The sequence below is a fragment of the Amblyomma mixtum genome, chromosome 9, assembly GCF_055824585.1.
Source record: "Amblyomma mixtum isolate Tamu chromosome 9, ASM5582458v1, whole genome shotgun sequence".
Taxonomy (NCBI): domain Eukaryota; kingdom Metazoa; phylum Arthropoda; class Arachnida; order Ixodida; family Ixodidae; genus Amblyomma; species Amblyomma mixtum.
The window spans coordinates 69,124,341-69,145,333 of NC_143020.1; the positions used below are offsets into that span (position 1 = coordinate 69,124,341).

General features: G+C 44.7%; 1 protein-coding gene across 1 annotated transcript; it reads right to left on the reverse strand.

The window, feature by feature from the left end:
• Window positions 1-239: 239 nt before the first annotated feature.
• Window positions 240-6,490, reverse strand: LOC149329565 (uncharacterized). Its single transcript, XM_089560305.1, has 2 exons — window positions 6,183-6,490; window positions 240-1,902 (listed from the first exon to the last, which is right to left on the reverse strand). The coding sequence occupies exons 1-2, from the start codon at window positions 6,468-6,470 to the stop codon at window positions 787-789; spliced, it is 1,404 nt and encodes a 467-aa protein (XP_089416431.1). The 5' UTR covers window positions 6,471-6,490; the 3' UTR covers window positions 240-786.
• Window positions 6,491-20,993: the final 14,503 nt, after the last annotated feature.

Here is a 20,993-nt window from a genome sequence, read left to right on the forward strand (position 1 = left end):
TATTTTGCAAAGGTACCTATCTCCGGAGACGAAAAATCTGAAGAAACGACGAAGCATGAAAGCGTTTAACCCTACCGAGAGAATAAAATTAGCAGAGCTATAAAAGTTAATAAACAAGCGCAAGGCAGCCAACATAAGTAAGTTTAATCTGGCGGTGGTGGTAAAAACGTTTATTTCCTCTGAAAAGAGGAAGTTACATGGAGATTATAAAGACGTGAAGAAGAAGAAGAAGAAGTGCTCTGGGGTCAGGCGTTGTGCCCTTCCCGTCACAAACACTAGGTGGAGTCCCTAGTACGGGACCCCAGTGAAAAAGCAGCGAAGAGAAAACTAGGCATGGGTAATAAATAACCATACGTATGTGGCTGAGAGACAAAGAGGGCAATGTCATTAGCAATATGGATAAGATAGTTGAAGCAGCCGAATGGTATAACACGAATATATACAGTACCTAATGTAATCAGAAGATGAAATGCAATCAGGAGATGAGGCGCAAAGCATGATCAATCAGTTAGGCAGAGCAGAATAGTAGGTCTTAAATTCAGCGAATCACAACTTTGATTATAAGACGCTTAAAGGCAGTAATACGAAGTACGAAACACCAGTGACGTCGAATACAAACCTAAATAACTGGCATTTAAACTGCAAATTTATTTTGAAACAAAATGCTAAATATTGCAGAGGCCACGAAGCTTCTTTCAAATCTGATTTTAATATTAAGTTAAAAAAAGTTTATTCCTCCCAAGTACACGGGCCACTTCCTTGTCCCTGTGCCGTTAGAAGAGAAACTCAAGGCAGGAGCTCCCACTTGACTCGAAGCTTGTCGTCCTCAACAAAGCCGTCATTCAGGAGATCCGCTAGGACAAACGAACTCTTCGAGAAATAAACACCAACATTGCTTGAAGTTTCGGGCTTTTGGTAGTCCTTCCAAGAACGACATGTTTTAACCTCGACCTCACGTTCGCCGCCTCCCTTCGGGTGCACGACGCTGAGCTTGATTCTTTGCTCGAATGGCCACAGAACAACGTCGTCCAGGTCGCCTTTGTGCACCTTTAAGCAAATATGCACAGTAACAATGTCACCTTTTCTTATGAAATCTAAGCCGGGTGACATGCAATAACCACGCAAGTACACGCGCTCGTTGTTATACCAAGCAGCGTCTTCCTTCAGCGCTTTCTGTTCGAGGGATTTCACACCTTTTACAAAAAACTCGCACCGCGTTGCTTGCAGCTGAGCAAGTGTATGCACTTTTGTGATGCTCTCCAGCGTCTTCTGACCATTTTCCCTCCCTTCTGTTCTGGTTTGCTCCAGCGCAGCTGTGATTTGCGAAATGCTTCCTGCAGTTTCCGTCCTCACATTACCCAACTTATCGGTCAGTTCTTTTTCTAATCGGTTCACCCCTGCGGAAAGATTGCTTATGGCGTCGCTGCGTGTGGTGAAACATTGTTTGATTTCCGCGTTTGTCGCTAAAATTTCACGCAAGGTTTCCTTTAAGTTCTGAGTATTTCGTACAGCAGCTGCCACTTCTTGCCTTAAAGCTTCCTTGAATGTGTTGATATCATGAGACATTTCATTCAAGCTGTCACCGTGTGTGCTATTATCAGCAGCGATTCTTTCCAGACAGCCCATGATTTCTTCCGCCTTCTTTTCAAATGCTTGGCTGAAAGTAGCAAAAAACGCATTTCCATCCTTGGGGTCGCAATTGCTTTGGGATTCCAAAGAGGCGTCAGTCAACGAGCCGCAAGTTCCCGATCTGAGGTGCGCGCACACTTCGCTGCAGAGGACGCTGTTCGAACACTTGGGGCAGCAAGTAGACTGGTGCACACATTCCCGCTGGAAATGGTGGGCAATCATGGAAGCAGCCGTCACATGCTGGCAACCCCGTTCTGCATTCCAGCACTTGACCTGCAAGGCGATCAAGAGTATATCCATTGAAAACACTATTAACTTTTAAACGATTCATTTTTTTTAATTTTTTGTTTTTACGTTAATTCCTGCTGTGAATTCACGTAAGCATCTGGTTGGGCACAGGGGCAGTAGGATCTTATAGACTTGTTCTTCAAAATCTGCAACTTTACATCTGCAAAACTTGAAGTGCAAAGACACTGTTGCATTTTCACTTCTGCGCTAACCTCACACTGACTCATAGAAGTGTAATACATGAACTAAATTACACTTATGTTTATACCTTCCTGTACCCGTTGTCACGATTTTAGTTCTCCTCATGTGCCTCATTTTGGACCGCCTGCGTACGTACAGACGTACATCGCAGTAAGCAGCAGCAGAGAACGACACTAAGCAGCACCCATGTCTTTTTTTCCGCATGCTACATATCTGGCCGCATTCAGAAAAGTTAGGATCACAGAATGTCGTGTTCTCCAGTTAATCTGGGTAGCAGACGCTTAAGTGGTTGTATACGGAGACGAAGACATAGTAGAACAGCTGCGCCTCGTGAACTGCAGTCAGAGAAATACAATAACGAGATTCCTACCGCATGAAGGAATGCCTGATTGTAGTTTATTCTATATAAACTTACTACAGTACCGGATCACCAGACATCACTTCATAATTCTAGTAAACGATGAAGAAGAACGGTGTGTATGCTAGTGTTCAGAAAAATAAACTTTGACATTCACTCTGCAAGCTAAATGTACTACGTGTTGGTCACGGAATACGATACATGAAACGGGAAAGGAACCCATTCTCGTCTTTTGAAGCATTAAACAATGGTAACTATTTCAGCGACCCGGCGTTAGATAAAAGTTTTAAATCGTAAGAAAAAATATCGCGGCCGGTTGTGCTCAGTTTATATGCCTTCGCTTAGAACCGGAACAATGCCACTATTAGGGAAATTGTTCAGCTGCAATGGCAGTTGGTGTTCAAAGACAAGCGTTCAATGACCAAAACCGCGCTTGCGATTGCCGCGATAACACCCTGAGCGAGTCGCTTTGAATTTTTACCGAAAAGGCACACTCTACTGCATACAGCACCGTATTGCGGTGGACGAAGACCGCAAAAAGATGATAACAGAAGGCTCTTCTCGTTGCCAAACAGCAGAAATAGAGGTCTTCCCTTTGAGTCATGAGCGCAACTGACTGACAGAGCTTGTTGTCCATGTTCTGTTTTGCCTCATCTAGCATTACAATTGTTCAGATTAGCGAGCTGTCACAGTCAATTAAGGTACCGCATAACACTACACCCAAGCAGCATAATCAATCGGCCCAATGTTAGAAATCAATGGTTTCAGTCTGGCCCATTGTGGGATCGACCTTTGGCAATAATATTCGGCCTATTAGCTGCGCTGCTTGGGTACCTCTAGAACCTTCGCGGATAAGAATGCTTATTAACAATCGCTTTTTTTTCTCTCCTTTGGCACAATAAAAAATACCATGACATACGATAAAACGCTACGCACGATGATCACCTTTAACTACTTAATATTTTTTTCGCACAGTACCAATTACTTACACATTCGCAGATGCGGAGAGAAGGCGAGAGTATTAAGAGGAAATTCGGTCCATATATTAGAGTGCCTTCAATAATGCAGAAATACGTGTCCTTTCCAAAAGTCTTCGAGACATCTAAGTCATCTGTGCGGCTTCTTTAGTGTATCCTTTTGATCCAGCATTGAAAATATCCGGGAAATAAGAGCAGCATTCATACACACATTTCCATAGGACCATGCAAGGTCAGAGAGCCATTTTTAACGGTATCGGCCACTGTCGAACAGTCCGTTCATCAGCGTCTTATCAGCTGTCGCTTTAGGCAGCCTCATCTTGCACCCGTAACCCGCGCCATGCACCCGCCATGCACCATGCACCCTCACATGCACCCATAACCCCCGCCACTACTCGTGTCGGCGTCATCGGACAGTGACAGCATACGCGACCCCGAACGATTATCATCATCATCACCATCATCAGCCTCACAACGCCCACTGCGGGGCAAGGACCTCTCCCATGTCTCTCCAATTAACCCCCGTCCTTTGCAAGCTGTGCCGCTGTATCAACGCAAACTTTTTATTAACCCGCATTAACCCGGATGTCATTAACCTTCAAGCGCGGGTTAATTACATCCTAGTCGAAATCAAGAGGAAAGAATGGGCTTGGGCAGGGCGTGTAATGCGAAAGCAAGATAACCGCTGGTCCTTAAAGGGGCCCAGAAACACAATCTTAGTTGACTGTCTTGCCTGTTGACCGCATACAGTGAGTTACAATGGTGCTATTAGCGTCGTTAATAGCACGTATATTCCGCTTTTTAATATTTTAATGTCCTCCCAAAAACAAATTCATGGCTCCGATGGTGTCCCCACACAGTGGTGCTTTAGCAGCGGATATGACATCACCTGGCGCGAGCTTGATGATTGGACAAACAGTAAATGTACTGCAAATTGTGTGAATAAATAGAGACACATATTGTCACCTGTCGGTGTTTTATATTAGATCAGTAAAAACAACTTGTTCGTCTTAGATAACAGCCCTGCAAAGCAAGAAAAATAAAAATACACCACCAGGGGCTCTGGCATGGATACGACGCTGCCAGCCTCAGCAAGAACGAGTTACAAAGAGCAGGCAACCATGGAGTGCAAACTTCCGCGACGTGCTCTGGCGGGCTGTTTTGATTGGTTGCGCCAGGTGCCGTCATTGGGAGACCGAAATAGGAGTGGGAAGCCCCACCAAAATCGAGTTGAGGGCAGCGTTTTGTTTGCTTGTATTTTGAAATTTCTTCATTGAATAACTCCCGTTCCTGTGCATCGATTCCTGTAATTCTTTTTAGGTCAGCATCTGTGTGACATAAAGAATCCACCTGAAGTATAGCCGGTATCCCCACCAAGAGTGTTTCGCAGCCCCTTCAACGGTGACGGAGTGGATTCCAAGAGATGGTAAGCGTAACAGGGGACGCCAGAAAGTTAGGTGGGCGGCTGAGATTAAGAACGCTTATCACCGTTGACTTATTGCATGATGTGGCAGGATTTCTTTTCTTCGAAACATGGTTTCCTCGCAAATAATAAAGACGATAGAGAAAGACCAACGCACTGAACGAGAAACAGTGCTTGCAGGAAGAATATAAAGCAGGCAAAGATGCAAACAGGGAAAAAAATTGGATTGTTTTGCGTGGAAGTAAAAAAAAAGGATTAACTTGGGGCATAACTATCCCTGATTAAAGTCCACGACGACTTTCTTCGTGGCGAAGATTTCCAGACGCTTTCTTGCTTCGGGCTGTATTAAGATTAGGACATACTTAAATCATTTCGAAGTATACGCGTTTGAATGATCCCGCAAACCCTCCTGTCGGGGGCTGGTTTCTATTCAATGCACGGTAATCGTCAACTAAGGCTGGTACTCGGGCAGTTCAAAGCGCAGCACATGGGCGAAGAAAATAACGTACGAAGCAACGGGCTGCAATGGTATACCAAAATACAGCTCTAGTACAAAGGAGTGCGACTTTTTGTTAAGCAATGAGAACGACTGGTCCCGTCAGTCCATTTCTTAAAAATTTTTCCGAGCGCACGAGAATGAAACGAGGACTGAAAGAAGACACACACCACACTCGTGCGCTCGGAAAACTTTTTGAGATGTGTAACCAACTAGCCCGCCAGTTCGACCTGAGCAAGTCCATTTCTTGTTCCACGTGTTGCATTGTGATTTCTTTTGTAGATATTGGAAGCCTTTTTTCTGGAACAAATAAAGGTTATCGACAGCTCAAGACAAAAAGTGGCTGTCGCGCAACTCACCTGAGCCAGCATAAACTATCGTGGGCTCTTAAGCATGGTTATACACTGTCCAACTTTGGTTTACCTTTATTTTTTCAAGACTTCAGCGAGCGCAAACCAAGTGCCACAAGTGCAAGATCAAGCGTACAGAGCGGCGGCCTGCGCAGCGGTGGACGTGACTGCCAAGCGCAAGAGCGAGTCAGGTGACTCATCACGTGCGGCCACAGGCGAGAAGGAGCGGCAGAGCAGCAGCTTGCGCAGCGCTGGACGTGACTGCCAAGCGCGCAGCTATGGCGACGATGAAGAAGAAGATCGAGGCACCGGCCGCTCGTGATTTTCGACACGCGGCGCGCCTCCCGTTAGAGGTCAAATCAAAGAGCCAGTTGACCTTCAGGCGAGGGGTGCGAGGAATATAGTTTTTAGCTTTCAAAGAAGGGGGGGGGGGGGGGGAGGCGGAAGTTGAGTGACTAACATCTCGCCTCAGGAGCTGATCTGGAGGAAAGTCCCTCCACTCGACGTTCTCTTCGTCGTGCCACTCGTGGCCGTCGAGTGGACAGACGTGCATGTCTTCGTGGACGCACTGCTCGTAGCACGAGTTGCACAGCACGTGCATGCAGGAGAGCAACGCGGTCCTCTTTCGCACCAGTCCGCAGGCACTGCACACCCTGTTCGTCGGAATGGTCTTAACGAAACTCAGAGGCCTCCAGTCGAGGTCCGGGCTGAAGCCGACCAGCGTATATTGGGTAGCGGCAGGAGGCATCACTCTTCACGGGCGCTCGCTTCCCCGTCGCCTGAAAAACTGCATTTTTCCGCCCTCTATGTGCGGGCTGTTATCTATTTCCTTTTGTCGTCAGGGCGACTATCAGAGCGGCATCCGGTGCCTCTTGAGGAACGCGTCGCCTGCTGCGCCCGTTATGCGGTCGTTCTCTCGAGCAGCATTCACAACCCCTTCTATAGGCAGCTGTAACTCAGGCGGCTTTCTTTCGGAAGGCATCAAGCGAGTAATAAATTTCTGTTCCCTGCCTAATGGCCAAAAATGAAGTTTTGCAACACATTACAAAATTAGAATACTCGATGTGAAATGCTGCAGGCGCTGAGTGGCCAAGACGTTGTAACACTCAATAGTAATATTTCACGGTTACAACTTTGCCGCCGAGATGCGCGCGTTCGAGATACGTGGTTTGCATCCCGTCGGTGCCGGAGTTTCAACGCCAGCGAAACCTCACACTTTCCTTGCAAAACTACTCCGGTTTGTGTTGAAAAACTAGAGTTAGGATCGGTTTGTTACAGTACCCTCCACCAACGAACGACTCAAAAACCGACAGCCTTGGTTTAGGAGTATTACTTGTCGGGCGTCTAGTTGGTGCGTATTTTCGGAAAAGGATTGTAGCGCCTGTTCCATCTCGCTTACAATGTGTTGTCCTTTTCGCCGCTGCGACGCTTTTCTTTTTTTAGGACTTTGTGGCTGATAAATCCTTCGGGATTTATTGATTTTTCTTTAACCACGACGTTTCTGAGAAAGCTGTGCAGCTTTCTTTTGTTGCCTTCTGGCTTCGCTTGGCTGGCCGTCAGTGAGTAATTACTCAAGTTTTTCAAATTTACTTCTCCTTGAGGTATTCCCCCAAACATTACACAAAATCTTTCAGGCATTCTACTGGTATTTAAAAAAATGTTTCCCATGAATTTTGTTTGTTCCTTGGGGAACTGTTTGTTCCTTGTGAAACTGTTAAACACTCCAAGCCCTCAAATGACTTGCAGCCGGGCCTGCAGCAACGCGATCAAAAGGGCCTCCCGTGCTGGAAGTTGCATGATTCAACTGACCACATTGAGAAACTGCGGATTGGCGGGAAATTTGATGCTGTATGTAACACGTAGGAGCTTCCGAGTTTCCTCTGGCATGAATTTTTACGTTCTCTGAAAACCGTACACGTGGCGTGATTATTTCGGCTCTAGGGAATAATCATCCCCAAAGACAACGTGAACAAATTAATGAAGCGTTCATTTTGTCGCGTATTTTTTATTCCTTTGCGCAACTACCCAAGCGGCTACGAGTGGTCGGTTCGGGTACAGCAGCAGAACACCCACCGCTTCCTGCACGAACAGCAGAAAATCAAGTCAAAGTCTGTCCCGCTGCTTATATTAGGTCTCGACAGACGTTCAAATTGAATAGGGCTTTTTGGTAGATTAGTTGGTGCATGAAGTCAAGTGAAGGAAACAAAGCAAAAAACAAGGAAATATCATTTCAGTTTTTCATTCCTTTCCGGCACTATTAGTGTGCACCATGATTCGTCATTGTTTGTTTGTCGCCCCTTTTTTTACCTATGAATGTCAATTTTATCTTCGCTCAATTCTATCTTCGCTCAATTTTATCTTCGCTCATAGTTTCTAATTGGCAGATGGCGTTTTCATACGCCATCTTACACGTCAAAGTTACCATTTATGCTTTTTCGCAGCTGATAGTTGCCTGACTGACGCACTTTTGCTCATTTTGTGTGACCTATAAACCCTTCTTGTCTGGCAATAAACCCCAGTTGTTAGTTCAGTGCCAGTGTTGCTGTGTCACGTCCTTGTTTTTAGCGCTTTTTTCTTCACTTGACGCTCAAATTTATTGTACACGAATCAATTAAAAAAATAAATAACATCATGGTAACTTACTTTTTATTATCACTTTATTTCCTCCAATTTGCATCCTAAGCTAAAGGCCGCGTTTGAAAGCACGAAATCGTTTATCATAGCACCATTTCCCACAGCAAAATGCTTACTGACCTCATAGTCTGCCTCAACAAATGTTTCTTTGTTTGCGGTCTGGTATGGATCACACATGGACAACTTCAAATGTCTAGTTAAGCAAACCTAACCAAATGAAACGATGAAAGCGGGGGAAAAAGACCATGTGCTTAGGATATTAAGTTACATCTCTTTCTTGCAAATAAGACAGTTTTTTAAGTTAAACCTAAGTATACAAGAACAAAAGTGTATAATGAATGCTGTTGTAGAAAAAATGGCCTAGGCGGATAAGTTCCGGCACGCTGCGCAGCCTAAGCATTAACAACAAAGTGATTAAAATATGCCAGAACAAAGCAATGGCTTCCGATCGACGCTTTGTGCAAGTGCGACTTATGGAAGCACTTCCCACAAATCCGAAGGTTGTCCTCGAATATGAAGCCGTATTTCCGTAGAGTGCTAATATTAAACGACGGAGAAGAGAAATTCATTCCAGCGTTACTGGATTTTCTAGGTTTTTTGTATGGCGTCCCAATGACGGCTTGGCTTCACTTCAACGACACTCTGCATCTTTTCTTGTGGGTATATTATGCCCACCCGTATCTTGAGCGGGAATGGCCACACAACAACGTCGTCGTTGTGACCCTTCCTAATCGAGAGCGCCACCGTCATGTGCACACAAGCGCCATTCTTAGCGAACTTTAGCCCAGGTGACATGCAGTAGCCACACAGGTATACCTTTTCGCTCCAGTAGACCGAAGAGGCGCATTCAAGCGCATCTGTTTCGAGCGATTTGATTCCTTTGATATCGAAAACTGTATGCTCTGCTCGTAGTTCTTCGCATCGAAGCGATGTCTTAATACGGTCCAGCGTCTTCTCGTTACTCGCAAGCGTTTCAACTTTCATTTCATGAATTGATTCCTGAATCCGTAAACAATTCTCGGAGCTCTGTCTCTTTGCGGCCGCTAACTCATCTTTAAGCACTTTTTCCAGTGTGTTTAGCCTGGTCGAAAAACAATCGCTCCCCGTTGTCGTGTGCTTTTTTAACTGCTCGTTACCACTGACTATTTCGCGCGCAGCTCTTGTCACGCTGTCCTAAATTTGTCTCGTCGCTTGGGTCAATTCATCTCTGAGCGCTTCTATAAAAGATTTCATGCCTTGGGACATTTCGTTCAATCTATCACCATGGCCTTGAACATCAGTAACCAGCTGCCCTAGATGCTCTCTCATTTGAACCACCTTTTTATTGTTGTTGTCTTTTTTGTTTTTGTTTTTTTCTCTATGTTAGCATGAGTGTTTAGACAAGTAATGTATGCATATGAACGTATTTCTCCACCTGCTGCCTGATCAGCCAACAAGCAAAATGTGCTTAGGCAGATCAGAATTTACGAATGTGTACGCATACAGACGAATAATATTTTGATTTGATTTGATTTGATTTGACCTGCTCCTCAGTGATTCGTTAGAAAGACGTTGAAAATGTCGCATTTTCCGTGTTGCTGGGCTGATAGCCAGATTCGCGTATAAGAGGGATTGATGGCGTCGCACACTCCGATCTCAGGTGTGAGCAAACATCGCTGCAAGGAACCGAGGCCGACCACTTGGGGAACCGTGCTGCGTGGTGTCGACATCCACGCTGGAAATGCTGAGGGAGCAAGGAAGCAGCCACCACGGTCTCACAGCCGTGTTCTTTATTCCAGCATTTAACCTGCAATGAATAAAGCAATAATGTTCAGAAAGGTGGTGGGGTTGTAAAAACCTTCGGTGGCAGTTTCCGGTCTGATATTTCTAAAGGTTGTTCGCTGTTGACAGTCCTTTTGGTTTCATTCATGGAACCGCCTGGAGAAAGTTACCTAGTATTCTAGTTTTGTGGCGTGCGTAAAATTGGTGATAAAGCAACAGGTGTTTTTTGCAGGCATTCCGAGAGCCTTATTGTCAACTCTCCCATATTCCACTTGCAATGAGATTCTGCTGAACTGTTCCAGTTTAGGAGTGAGCTTTCTGCGAGGATCCACGGAAGATTAGCTTAAATGGCGCATTGCAGGCGACATCACATATATATGTACTTTATTTTCAGAATAGCAGAGTTCCTTGCTCTTTCTGAAATTCCTTTACTTGGTTCAGTCGTGAGCCATTTCCTTATATCCGCCCTAGTTCTAGGGGGCGGTAGGCTGCAATAATACCGACGGTAAAGTGTTCCTATACCCCTAGCCTGCTCTTGAGTTCTTGTGGCATTGTTCATGGCCCAAAGGTGGATGCAGCCATGCAAGAGGATGAGGAGGAGAGTAAAAAAAAGGGGGTGATTAAGGGGCTCACACTGCGAACGAGCGTGCACATGCCTTCTTACGTCATTCCAACGTTACACTGTTAAACAGAACGGGCGAGCGAGCTTTCATAGACCCATGTGCTGGCGCTTTTGTAGGCTGCTTGAACCTAGTCTTACATAATAACACCGCACTCAGATGATGGAACTAATAAAGGGAGTTCTTCGAGGCATCTTAGACAGGAAGAGGAGCGGCGCGCTTGCTCTGTGGGTAAGAAACTTTCGGCAATTAGGATAATTTGCCCAACGAATGGTTAAACATTGCGTATTTTTTTTCGGTGCTTCCCAGAAGGACATCAGAGTTAAATGTGAATTGGCGTAAACAAATTGTTGGCGGTTAGTTAGGAAGCATTAAATCAACTCCAAAGTTTCAGCATTAGGCGCTTACGGGGGACCTTATCAAATGCTTTTTTCAGAGTCCAAAAAGAGGGTGTCAACCGAAATGTTCTGGACACTGAAAGAATGCAAGTCATGAAGGAAAAGTGTGAGCTGAGTATCACATAAATGCATGTCCTTTGCGAAAACAATGTTGGTTAAGATGAAAGAAATTAACAGGTGTTAAAATTTAAAAAAAAACTCCAGTAGATATTCTGCTCGATGACTTTGGAGCACATGCAAGTAATGGAAATTTGTCGATAATTATTTGGAGGAGATCTGTTACTTTTACTAACACAGGAATCATTCTGCCAATAGGCCAGTCTGCTGGAACATAACTCGTAGTTAGTGTCTGCTGAAATGTTAGTGATAGGAATAAACTGCATAGTTGCTCAGTGTTCTTTAAATCTTTTGTATTAATACCTTCGACTCCTACTGATGATACATTTTAATGAGGCTATTGATTAAACGATACTGCTGGGATTCCAGATTGTTTGCCATCAGAGGATGATTGTAAGAAGATGCATTGTGAAGATTCTGAAGGGGCTCATAGGTGAAAATAGAACACAATGGAATGTTTAACACATTAGCGACTCCTAAATCAGGCACAGGCGAGCCATCAGAACCACAAATAGGTATAGTGTTAGATTCATTGGGACGAATACCTTTCCAAAACGCTTTCGTGTTGTTAAGCGACATCTAAGGCAGTAGAGTAAAATATTCGCTTTTCTTTTAATATTAGGGCATCGTAGTGGCTAGCAGCAGAGTAGTAGTTGTCCCAAGCGAGTTGAGAGTTATGTTTAGCACATCGAAAGAGGTACTTTTTCTTATCATTTAGCCGTTTTAAGTTCTCATTAAACCACGATGATTTCACGCGCTCGCTTATTGTTAGAGTTGGAATGAGAAGTAATTAACCAATGCATCTCGGCTTTAAAAAAAACCAGTTCGATTCGATTTACCGACACCGATAACTTAATGCGGAACTCTCATAGAATGTTGATAATTCATTAGTTATGCTCGAGTAATCACCCCGATCATCAAGCTAAAACTTAACTTTATTACTTTTGATCAAATCGCAACAATTACGTCGGCTGAGGAAATTTGAATACGCCTGTATATTCGGGAATTAAACAGTATCTTGAAGATACAGCTTAAAACAATCAAAAACCCCAAAATTTTACATTTCTTCTTATTTTATCATGGCATGCAATGCACAAGTAAATACACATTTGAAATTTGGTAAACTCTATTGTTGTGCATAGAAATAGGCCTTCTGGAATTGTCGGCGTGTCTTATAGACGATGGCACGTTCGGAAGAACTAATTTAGTGCCACCAAAAATTATATTTCCCTGGTAATGTTAAAAGCAAAGAACCCAAAAAATTAGACCCAATGACACAAAAATGTTAGCGAAAAGTAACATTCTGTCATACAAATGACCCAATTACGACATTTTTGCAGTACACTTCCTTTAGCGGGCCGCCGCGGTGACTCAGTGGCTATGGTGCTCGGCTGCTGTCCCGAAAGACGCGGGTTCGGTCTCGGCCGCGGCGGTTGAATTTCTTTGGAGGAGAAATTCGAGGCCCGTGTACTGTGCGATGTCAGTGCACGTTAAAGAACCCCAGGTGGTCGAAATTTCCGGAGCCCTTCACTACGGCGTCCCTCATAGCCTTAGTCGCTTTGGGACGTTAAACCCCATAAACCAAACCAACTTCCTTTAGCACCCCTTCTCAATACTCGTATCGCCGAGAATAAAACTGCCACACGCAATCCAACCTGCGTTTAAGCCTGTAAACGAAGCGTACACGTATCGCTTTACGGGGCATGATGTATGAATGGCTTGCTTACGATCGTGCCTTCCGACTTCCCCAGAAGGCTACCGGGACTGGAACTGTTGCCACGTGCTCTCCACTTAAACCAGTCCTCTTTATTTGAGATCAGCACTGGCTGTTCAAATGTGCCACTAAAACTTTTCGGAACTATTTCCAAAAGATGTAAGTGGTCATCGAAACTCTCGTATAACCTTGACACCAGAGCATAACCACGGGTCTGCCGACGGTAATCAAAAGGTATCATGTATGAATTTTGTCAGGGACGTATAGAAAGCACTAGCGGCTTTTGCTACATTTATTAGTTTTTTTCCTACGAGTGTCTTCCATTTAAAAAAATTAAAGGGGGGGGGGGGTGCACTTTGTTGACCTAAAGAGCGGTGAGGCGAAAGCCTTTAGCGCGGTGTTGCTGCTAGTGTCACTGATGTGTGGTTAAGATCTTAATTAAATACACAATTGTTTGTGCATCTTAAATGCTGGAGACACTGAAGGGCGTTTGGGGAGGCATCAGTCTGATTCGATACCCGTCTGATTCGACACTCTCCACCGTACTAGACATGGAGAACTAGATATGCGTTGCCAGAAAGTAGCGTAGGTCGAGTCTACGAGCCACGCTACTTCCTGGCAACGCATATGTAGTTCTCCTTGTCTAGTACGGTGGACCCCCTATGATATGATTGTTCTGATTGGACTTCATAGCCTTTGGAAAACGCGCATGCAAGACCGCAACGTTGAACCTGTTGTTTCGCCCAGAATCCACTTTAGCCAAATGTTGCTGCTGGTAACGGACATTTAAAAAGAATTGGACTTTGTACCGGATTAGTTTCCTGTCCTGATGCGCTGTATATTCTTACCGGCCTTTTGGTTATAATATGTTGCTATTATGTTTCTGCCACGTAGCGCCTACCTAGGTGCTCTGTAAATAGTTGTTTGTGTGTGTGTGTGTGCGCGTGCGTGCGTGCGTGTGTGCGTGTGTGCGTGTGTGCGTGTGCGTGTGTGCGTGTGCGTGTGCGCGTGCGCGTGTGCGTGTGCGTGCGCGTGCGTGTGTGTGTGTGTGTGTGTGTGTGTGTGTGTGTGTGTGTGTGTGTGTGTGTGTGTGTGTGTGTGTGTGTACATACATATGTATATATATGCTTTCAATTCAAGACCATGCAAATAATTACCATGAAAGAAAAAAAAGGAAGTAGCGTGGCCATTAGCACGCTCTGGTGAGGAGCAAAAAGATATTGGTTCGAATCCCATGGTGCACAAGGTTTTTTTTTCTGGTCTGACTAGAAAAAGCGTAACACCTAGTTCTGCTGACAACCTTCTGTCGACAACGATGAGGCATTAAAGGATTTCGCCTAAAGATGTTACAACGCTTTATAACACATATTTAGACAAGTTTGTACGCGGTTCAGTATATACCTAAACGAGAACTACCACTCTTAAAGTGAAACACGGTAAACATGTATTTGTCATGCTTTTGGTAGCAGAAAGATGAATAAGAGAAACTAATAACTGATGGAGTGCTAAAAGGCTTCCGCTGCTACTAACTTCTTGAAAAGGTGTCCGAATGGCAGCAGAGTACAAAATTGAGGGGGACACTTTGTTGACCTAAAATGCGGTGAGGCGAAAGATTTTAGCCCAGTGTTGCTGCTAGTGTCACTGATGTGTCATTAAGATGTTAATTTAGTGCACAATTGTTTGTCAATCTTAAATGCTGTAGACACTGGAAGGCATTTCGTAGGCATCCGTCTGATTCGACGCCTCTCTGCAAACACTCTCCAGCGTCCTAGACAAGGAGAACTACATATGCGTTGGCAGGAAGTAGCGTAAATGCCCGTTACCTGCCATGTACCCTACTTCCTGCCAACAATTATGTAGTTCTCCTTGTCTAGGACGCTGGAGAGTGTTTACAGAAAGGCGCCGAATCAGACGGATGCCTCCCAAACGCCTTCCAGTGTCTACAGCATTTAAGGACATTTACAAAGAATTGGATTTTGTACCGGCTTGGTTTCCTCTCCTGATGCGCTGTATATCCTTACCGACCTTTTAGTTATAATATGTTACTATTAACTTTCTTCAACGTAGCGCCTACCTAGGTGCTCTGTAAATAGTTGTTTTTGCGTGTGTGTATACTCACACACACATATGTATATATATGCTTTCTGTACAAACCCATGTAAATAAATACCATAAAAGGAAAAACAGAGCAGGAAGTAGCGTTGCCATTAGCAGGCTCGGCTGAGGAACAGAAGACGGTGGTTCGAATCCCATCGGGCACAGAGATTTTTTTTCTGGTCGGACTAGAAAAAGCGCGACACCTCTGCTGACAACCTTCTGTCGATAACGATGAGGCATTAAAGGCTTTTGCCTTAATACTTTGACATTCGTTGCGTTTCCTGTAATGTGGGTTTAACGTCCCAAAGGCACTCGAGCTATATGAGGGACGCCGTAGTGAAGGACTCATTAACATTTAAGCAGCAGTAGTGATGTGCATTATAGTATATGAAGTGGGGTTGTAAGAAAGGTTTTTTATTCTCGATGGCCCCCATTTTCTACCTTTCAAGAGACCAACGAGAGGCATCAAAAACGCGTATTACTCGACATCAACCCATCCAATTTTTATATGCACGCTCTTATTCATGGCCACATAATTCACACTACAAAAAGGTGACACACACACACACAAACACACACGCACGTACGCACGCACGCGCACGCACACATGTTCACGCACGCGCACACGGTGGCCAGAATGAAAGGTGTCCTGTTTTATTCAAATATCACTGTTTCCAGTTTTGCCTGTCGTTCAGAGTTGATATATCTGTGCAAACACAACTACGAAGAAACAATCTCGGAGGCAGGTTCAGAAGAGTAAATGCCGACAGGCCTTCAACATATCTCCAGATAAAACATATATGAATGAATCAAGAAGTAATGCTTCTATGCGAGCTGAAATGCGGTGAACTCTCCAGGCCTCTGCTGTCCTTCAGACTCCTACTCAGAGTAGGACCTGAAACATCACTCTGAACTGGTCGTCTTGCACGTAGCCATTTCTGATTAGGTGATCAAGACTGAGTGAGGCGTTACTACCAAATGACTCTTCGTTCCTTGACGCCTTCAGCCTTGCACAAGAACCAAGAGATGTACGTGTCCTTTCTTTGAGCTCGCGTACTAAAAATTCATTTGGATGAAGAACTTTCAGTTTGATCGTTTGGCTGAATGGCCACTGAACAACATCGTCCATCTCTCCTTTGTGCAGAAGAAAATATGCATGTAACATAACTCTTCCAGGTTCCTTTTTGAGGTAGACTCCAGGGGACATGCAATATCCGCGTAGACATGCTCTGTCACCTTCGTACACAGTCCAGCCAGACTGAAGAGCTTTCTCTCCCTGTAAGCTCACATCAGTCACAAGAAACTCGCACATCGATACAGGCTGTCCTGTCTGCCTTAGTATTTTTTTTTTCATGTAGTCAACTGTCTTTTTACCTTCGTTCATTTCTTCCTTAGGCTCTTCGATGCTACGTGCAATCTAGGCAACCTTCTCAAAGTTCGCTCTCATTGCCTTCACCACCTCATCTTCCTTTTTTTTGTAGTCTATCCATGGGGCCTAAAGTCCGTGGCATAACATCCCCAATTGCAATCAAACGCTCTTTCGTTTCCTCCTTGAATGCAGCTAATTCATGCAAGCACCTTCTCTGCCAGTCACGATGTTCTCACATTTGGTTGCCTGCCTCTTGGATCACTGTTTTCTATACGTTTGGTTTGGTTTGGTTTATGGGGTTTAACGTCCCAAAGCGACTAAGGCTATGAGAGACGCCGTAGTGGAGGGCTCCGGTAATTTCGACCACCTGGGGTTCTTTAACGTGCACTGACTTGGCACAGTACACGGGCCTCTAGAATTTCTCCTCCAAAGAAATTCAACCGCCGCGGCCGGGATCGAACCCGCGTCTTTCGGGTCAGCAGGCGAGCACCATAACCACTGAGCCACCGCGGCGGCTTCTTTTCTGTACGTTGTCAGTGCCTTGCCTCAGTTCTTCTCTCAGTGCTTGTTGGCAGTTGTTTACCCCGTGAACAATTTCGCTGAGTCGATCACTATTCGCGCCACTTGCACTTGGTAGATGCTCCAAGAAGGCTTTTCTTTCATAGGCCTGTCGTTCTAGGGATTTTCTAAAGGACGATGTAAGCGCCGCTTGCCCCCTGCAGCTGCCCTCCTGACCTTCGGATGCAGCAAGCGTCACAGTAGATCAGCACGCTGATCTTAAGTGCCCACAGATGTCGCGGCAAAGCACGGTGGCCGAACACTTCTTGCAAAAAATCCAATGGTATCCGCATTCATGGTGGAAGTGTTGGACCATTTGTAGTGCTGGCAGCACTGCCTCGCAGTTTTTGTCTTCATTCCAGCACTTGACCTGGAAAGGAAAAACACGAAGCTTTTACAAAACCGCCTTTATAACTACTCGAGAAAACGCGAAAGCTGCGCTGTTAATTTTGTGAATAGACATGTCTGGAGCGGGAGACGTTCAGAAAAACACCGGTTTAAGTGTCATATAAATGAGCAAAACATAAATCTGCAGTGAAGCTCGACCGACATTCTTACCCACCACACACACTTCTTCCTGCAAGAAAAAAAAATTATTTATTTGGAACACTGCCAACCCCGAGGGGGTCATTACAGGAGCGGATTGAAAGATGAAGAAAATAACAGAAAACAAGTGTACATGAGGAAACAGGGTGAATAATGCGTATAACAAAGCACTGCCTTTTTCAGAGTGCACAAGCATTTGTCTCTATATTCGCTGCGCCGTAATACATGGTTGCAAAGCTTTCCATTCGCGTACGGACTGCAGGAAATAAGAATACCAGAGTTCCGGAATATAAGAATATCTATTTTGTTTTGTAGCTGGTCTTCAGGGCCACTATAACACCAGCAACCGCTGCCTCTTGTGGAACGTATCGCCCGCTGCGCCCGTTTGGCTTTCATAATCTCACGAGCTGCATTCGCAACCTGTTCTATGCGTAGCTGTATGTCAGGTGGCCTTCTTTTCGAAGCGATCAAGCGAATAATAAATTTCCGTTCACCGCCTAATGGTCGAAATAACAATTTCTCAATACATTACAAAATAATGAACTAGGTGTGATTCGCTGCAGCCGCCGAGTGACTATGGCGTTTTTAACGCTGAATAGTAACGTTGCAAGGTAAAAACTTTGCCGCCGAGGGGCGCGGGTTCGAGATTCGCGGTTTGCATCCCGTCCGTGCCGGTGTTTCGATGCCAGTGAAAGGCAAACTTCCCGTGCAGAACTGCCCCAATATATGTTGAAATACCACTGGTATGATCGGATTGCTACAGTGCTCTCCACCAAGGCATGACTCAAAAACCTACGGTCTTGGCTTAGAACATTAGACCAATAAATCCTCCTGGCATTCCCCTGGTATATCAAAAAAAAATGAAAGGTTGCACGCAGCCAGTCTTTACCGGGTGAAATTGATGTCAAAATCAAATTTGTCCGGGGCAAGCTGCGATACAGTGTTATCAGTGTGGAGAGCTAAATATTTCAGGTGAGAAATTTGTGTATTTTGTCACTGACACGTTATAATTTCTTGGGATCCCTCCGCGGTGGCTCATTGGTTACGGCTCTCGGCTGCTGGCCCGAAAGACGCGGGTTCGATCCCGGCCGCCGCGGCTGAATTTCGACGGAGGAGAAATTCTAGAGGCCCGTGTACTGTGCGATGTCAGTGCACGTTAAAGAACCCCAGGTGGTAGAAATTTCCTGAGCCCTTCACTACGGCGTCCCTCGTAGCCTGAGTCGCTTTGGGACGTTAAACCCCAATAAGTCAAATCAAATTAATTTCTTGGGCACGTGCAAACTGTTCAAATGACCTTCCTCAGCTTTCACACACCTCGCACTGCAATGATCTATTTGGTGTTTCGCTTACTTAAATGATGACGATGAGGAGGATTTTTTGGCGCAAGAGCATCTGCGACCAATGGGCACCATTACACAAGGTGCCTTCGTCTACACATGGTGGGGTCAAGGCGCCATCTCCTGAGCATTTCACCAAGAATGAGTCGGGCACCCCTCCAGGGAAGACAGCCAGCATCTTTATTGGTGCCTTTTGATTACGCGGCTGGTTTAACCAGGTCAGGGAAACAAGGGCCAGTCGAAAGCCAGGGCAAAGCTTCTGCCCTTGTTTCACCCGTGGGTCCATAAGGGCGCTTCCGCCTAATTTGGCAAATTGTTGCTCGAAATTGTACAGCATAGCCATACTTTTCTAATGAGGTTGTCGGCAATTATTATCTCTAACCTTCGCAAAATTTTTAAAGATAGAGAGAGAGGTTAAGGGCTTCGGAAAGCATCTCATCATTTTCTTTATTTTTCATAGCACGACTGAATGTGTGCTGACGCCACCTGCGACTTAATAGCTACGGCTGTAAAATCAATCATAATGACCTTGTAAAAACTACCGAGGCAAGGAAGAGCTCGACTAATTAGCTGAACCAAGAGAAAAACCATTTCGCAAGCCGAAACTGCCGTTCACAGCTAGCTGTCGATTTTCTAGAGGAGCTGCACTCCGCTCAAGGAGACCTTAACTCGAAGTGAAGTTGTCTTGTATGGATAAATTACCGTTTTGTAATAATATCAAGGTGACGTGCACTAAAGAGGGAGCTTTTTTTATCTTAAATGGTCCTAATGAATGTACATACATTGTAGCCGCTTGCCGTTTTCGCAAGGAAACAGCAGGGATGTGGAGCCAGTTTTTGTCACCCGATTCCGTGAGCCTAAGCTCCAAAAATCGCCGCTTCCAAACGGTATTCACTGGGTCCTTTTCAAAAAGCCTTTACGGCACAAACCTAATCGTATGGCGGGAAAATTTTAGTCCATATATGGAACCAGTTATCCAAAGCAAAAAAAAATGAGTCTTTTCCCACCGACAGTCATCAGCATCTTCAGAAAGAGCAATACATATACCCAGCAATTCTGGACAAAACATTTTCGGGAGGGAAATCATTTATGGAGTCAAGTTTATCAAATAATCTAAGTTTTCACTCTAACAATCAGTATATCCGCACATCTCCGACGCCACTCTTGAATTTTTTTTCTATTAACGCTTTTGCTATCGTCAAAAGCGTTCCCCATTTTTTTTTCTAACTGTTCGATGCGATCGATGGTAACACTATAAAAGAAATATTTTGCTACATATGAAAAGAATGTACCATTACCTGCACTATTTCCGTAGCACTATCTCCCAATTTCCCAATTTTCAAAACTTTTGTCCGAGAAAATTGGACATGATCGATTTTCACAAAAACAAGCATTTTACGCAAGTCGTCCACGTCTTCACCTTAACCCTCCAATCTACGGTTTGCTCTAATTGCCCAATTCAACGCAATTCAACGGAAATAAAAGCAGAGTCAGAATGAAATACATAGTGTGCGAAAAAGCATTAGCAAGTAGGAACAGAATTTCATAACAGAGCTACTTTGGAAGTCGCTGCAATAAGATTACAAGAACGAAACTGCTTTGATGCAACAATTTACTACATATTGATAACACAAAAAGAGGTAGATGTAGAACTGAAAGTAAGGACGGCCCATACAGGAGCTACAAGGCGAAGTTATAGCGCTTGTTACTACTAGCTCGTACTTCCGGTCGTTTGTGTGTCTCGTTCTGTATTGTTTATAAGTACATGACCGGTCTCTTTCTAATGCAAAGATCTTTTGCTCTCGAAAAGAAAGTTTTACTCAATGTGAATCGCTGGCTTCACTGACATTTTGTTTAGTAACACGCGATAACTTTTGACCCCAAGAGTTAAGTCGTACTCAATGTGCATCCTTCAGATTTTCCTTACAGGCTGTCTACCGTTCACCGCCCTCAGACTAAAGTGGCTCCCCCCCCCCCCCCCCGTCGGCGGACGCCACAGAAACTAGACACAAGAAGCGAGTGTCTATGGAACCGCCACTCGACAGGAAGACCAGCGTCAGCAAACATTCAGTCGTGCTATGAAAAATAAAGAAAATGATGAAATGATTTCCGAAGCCATT

Coding starts and splice junctions, on each gene's coding strand:
- LOC149329565 (XM_089560305.1), bottom strand. CDS start 6,470: ATGCCTCCTGCCGCTACCCAATATACGCTGGTCGGCTTCAGCCCGGAC. Junction 1,903..6,182: donor ATCAGCTCCTGAGGCGAGAT/GTTAGTCACTCA, acceptor ATCGCCTTGCAG/GTCAAGTGCTGGAATGCAGA.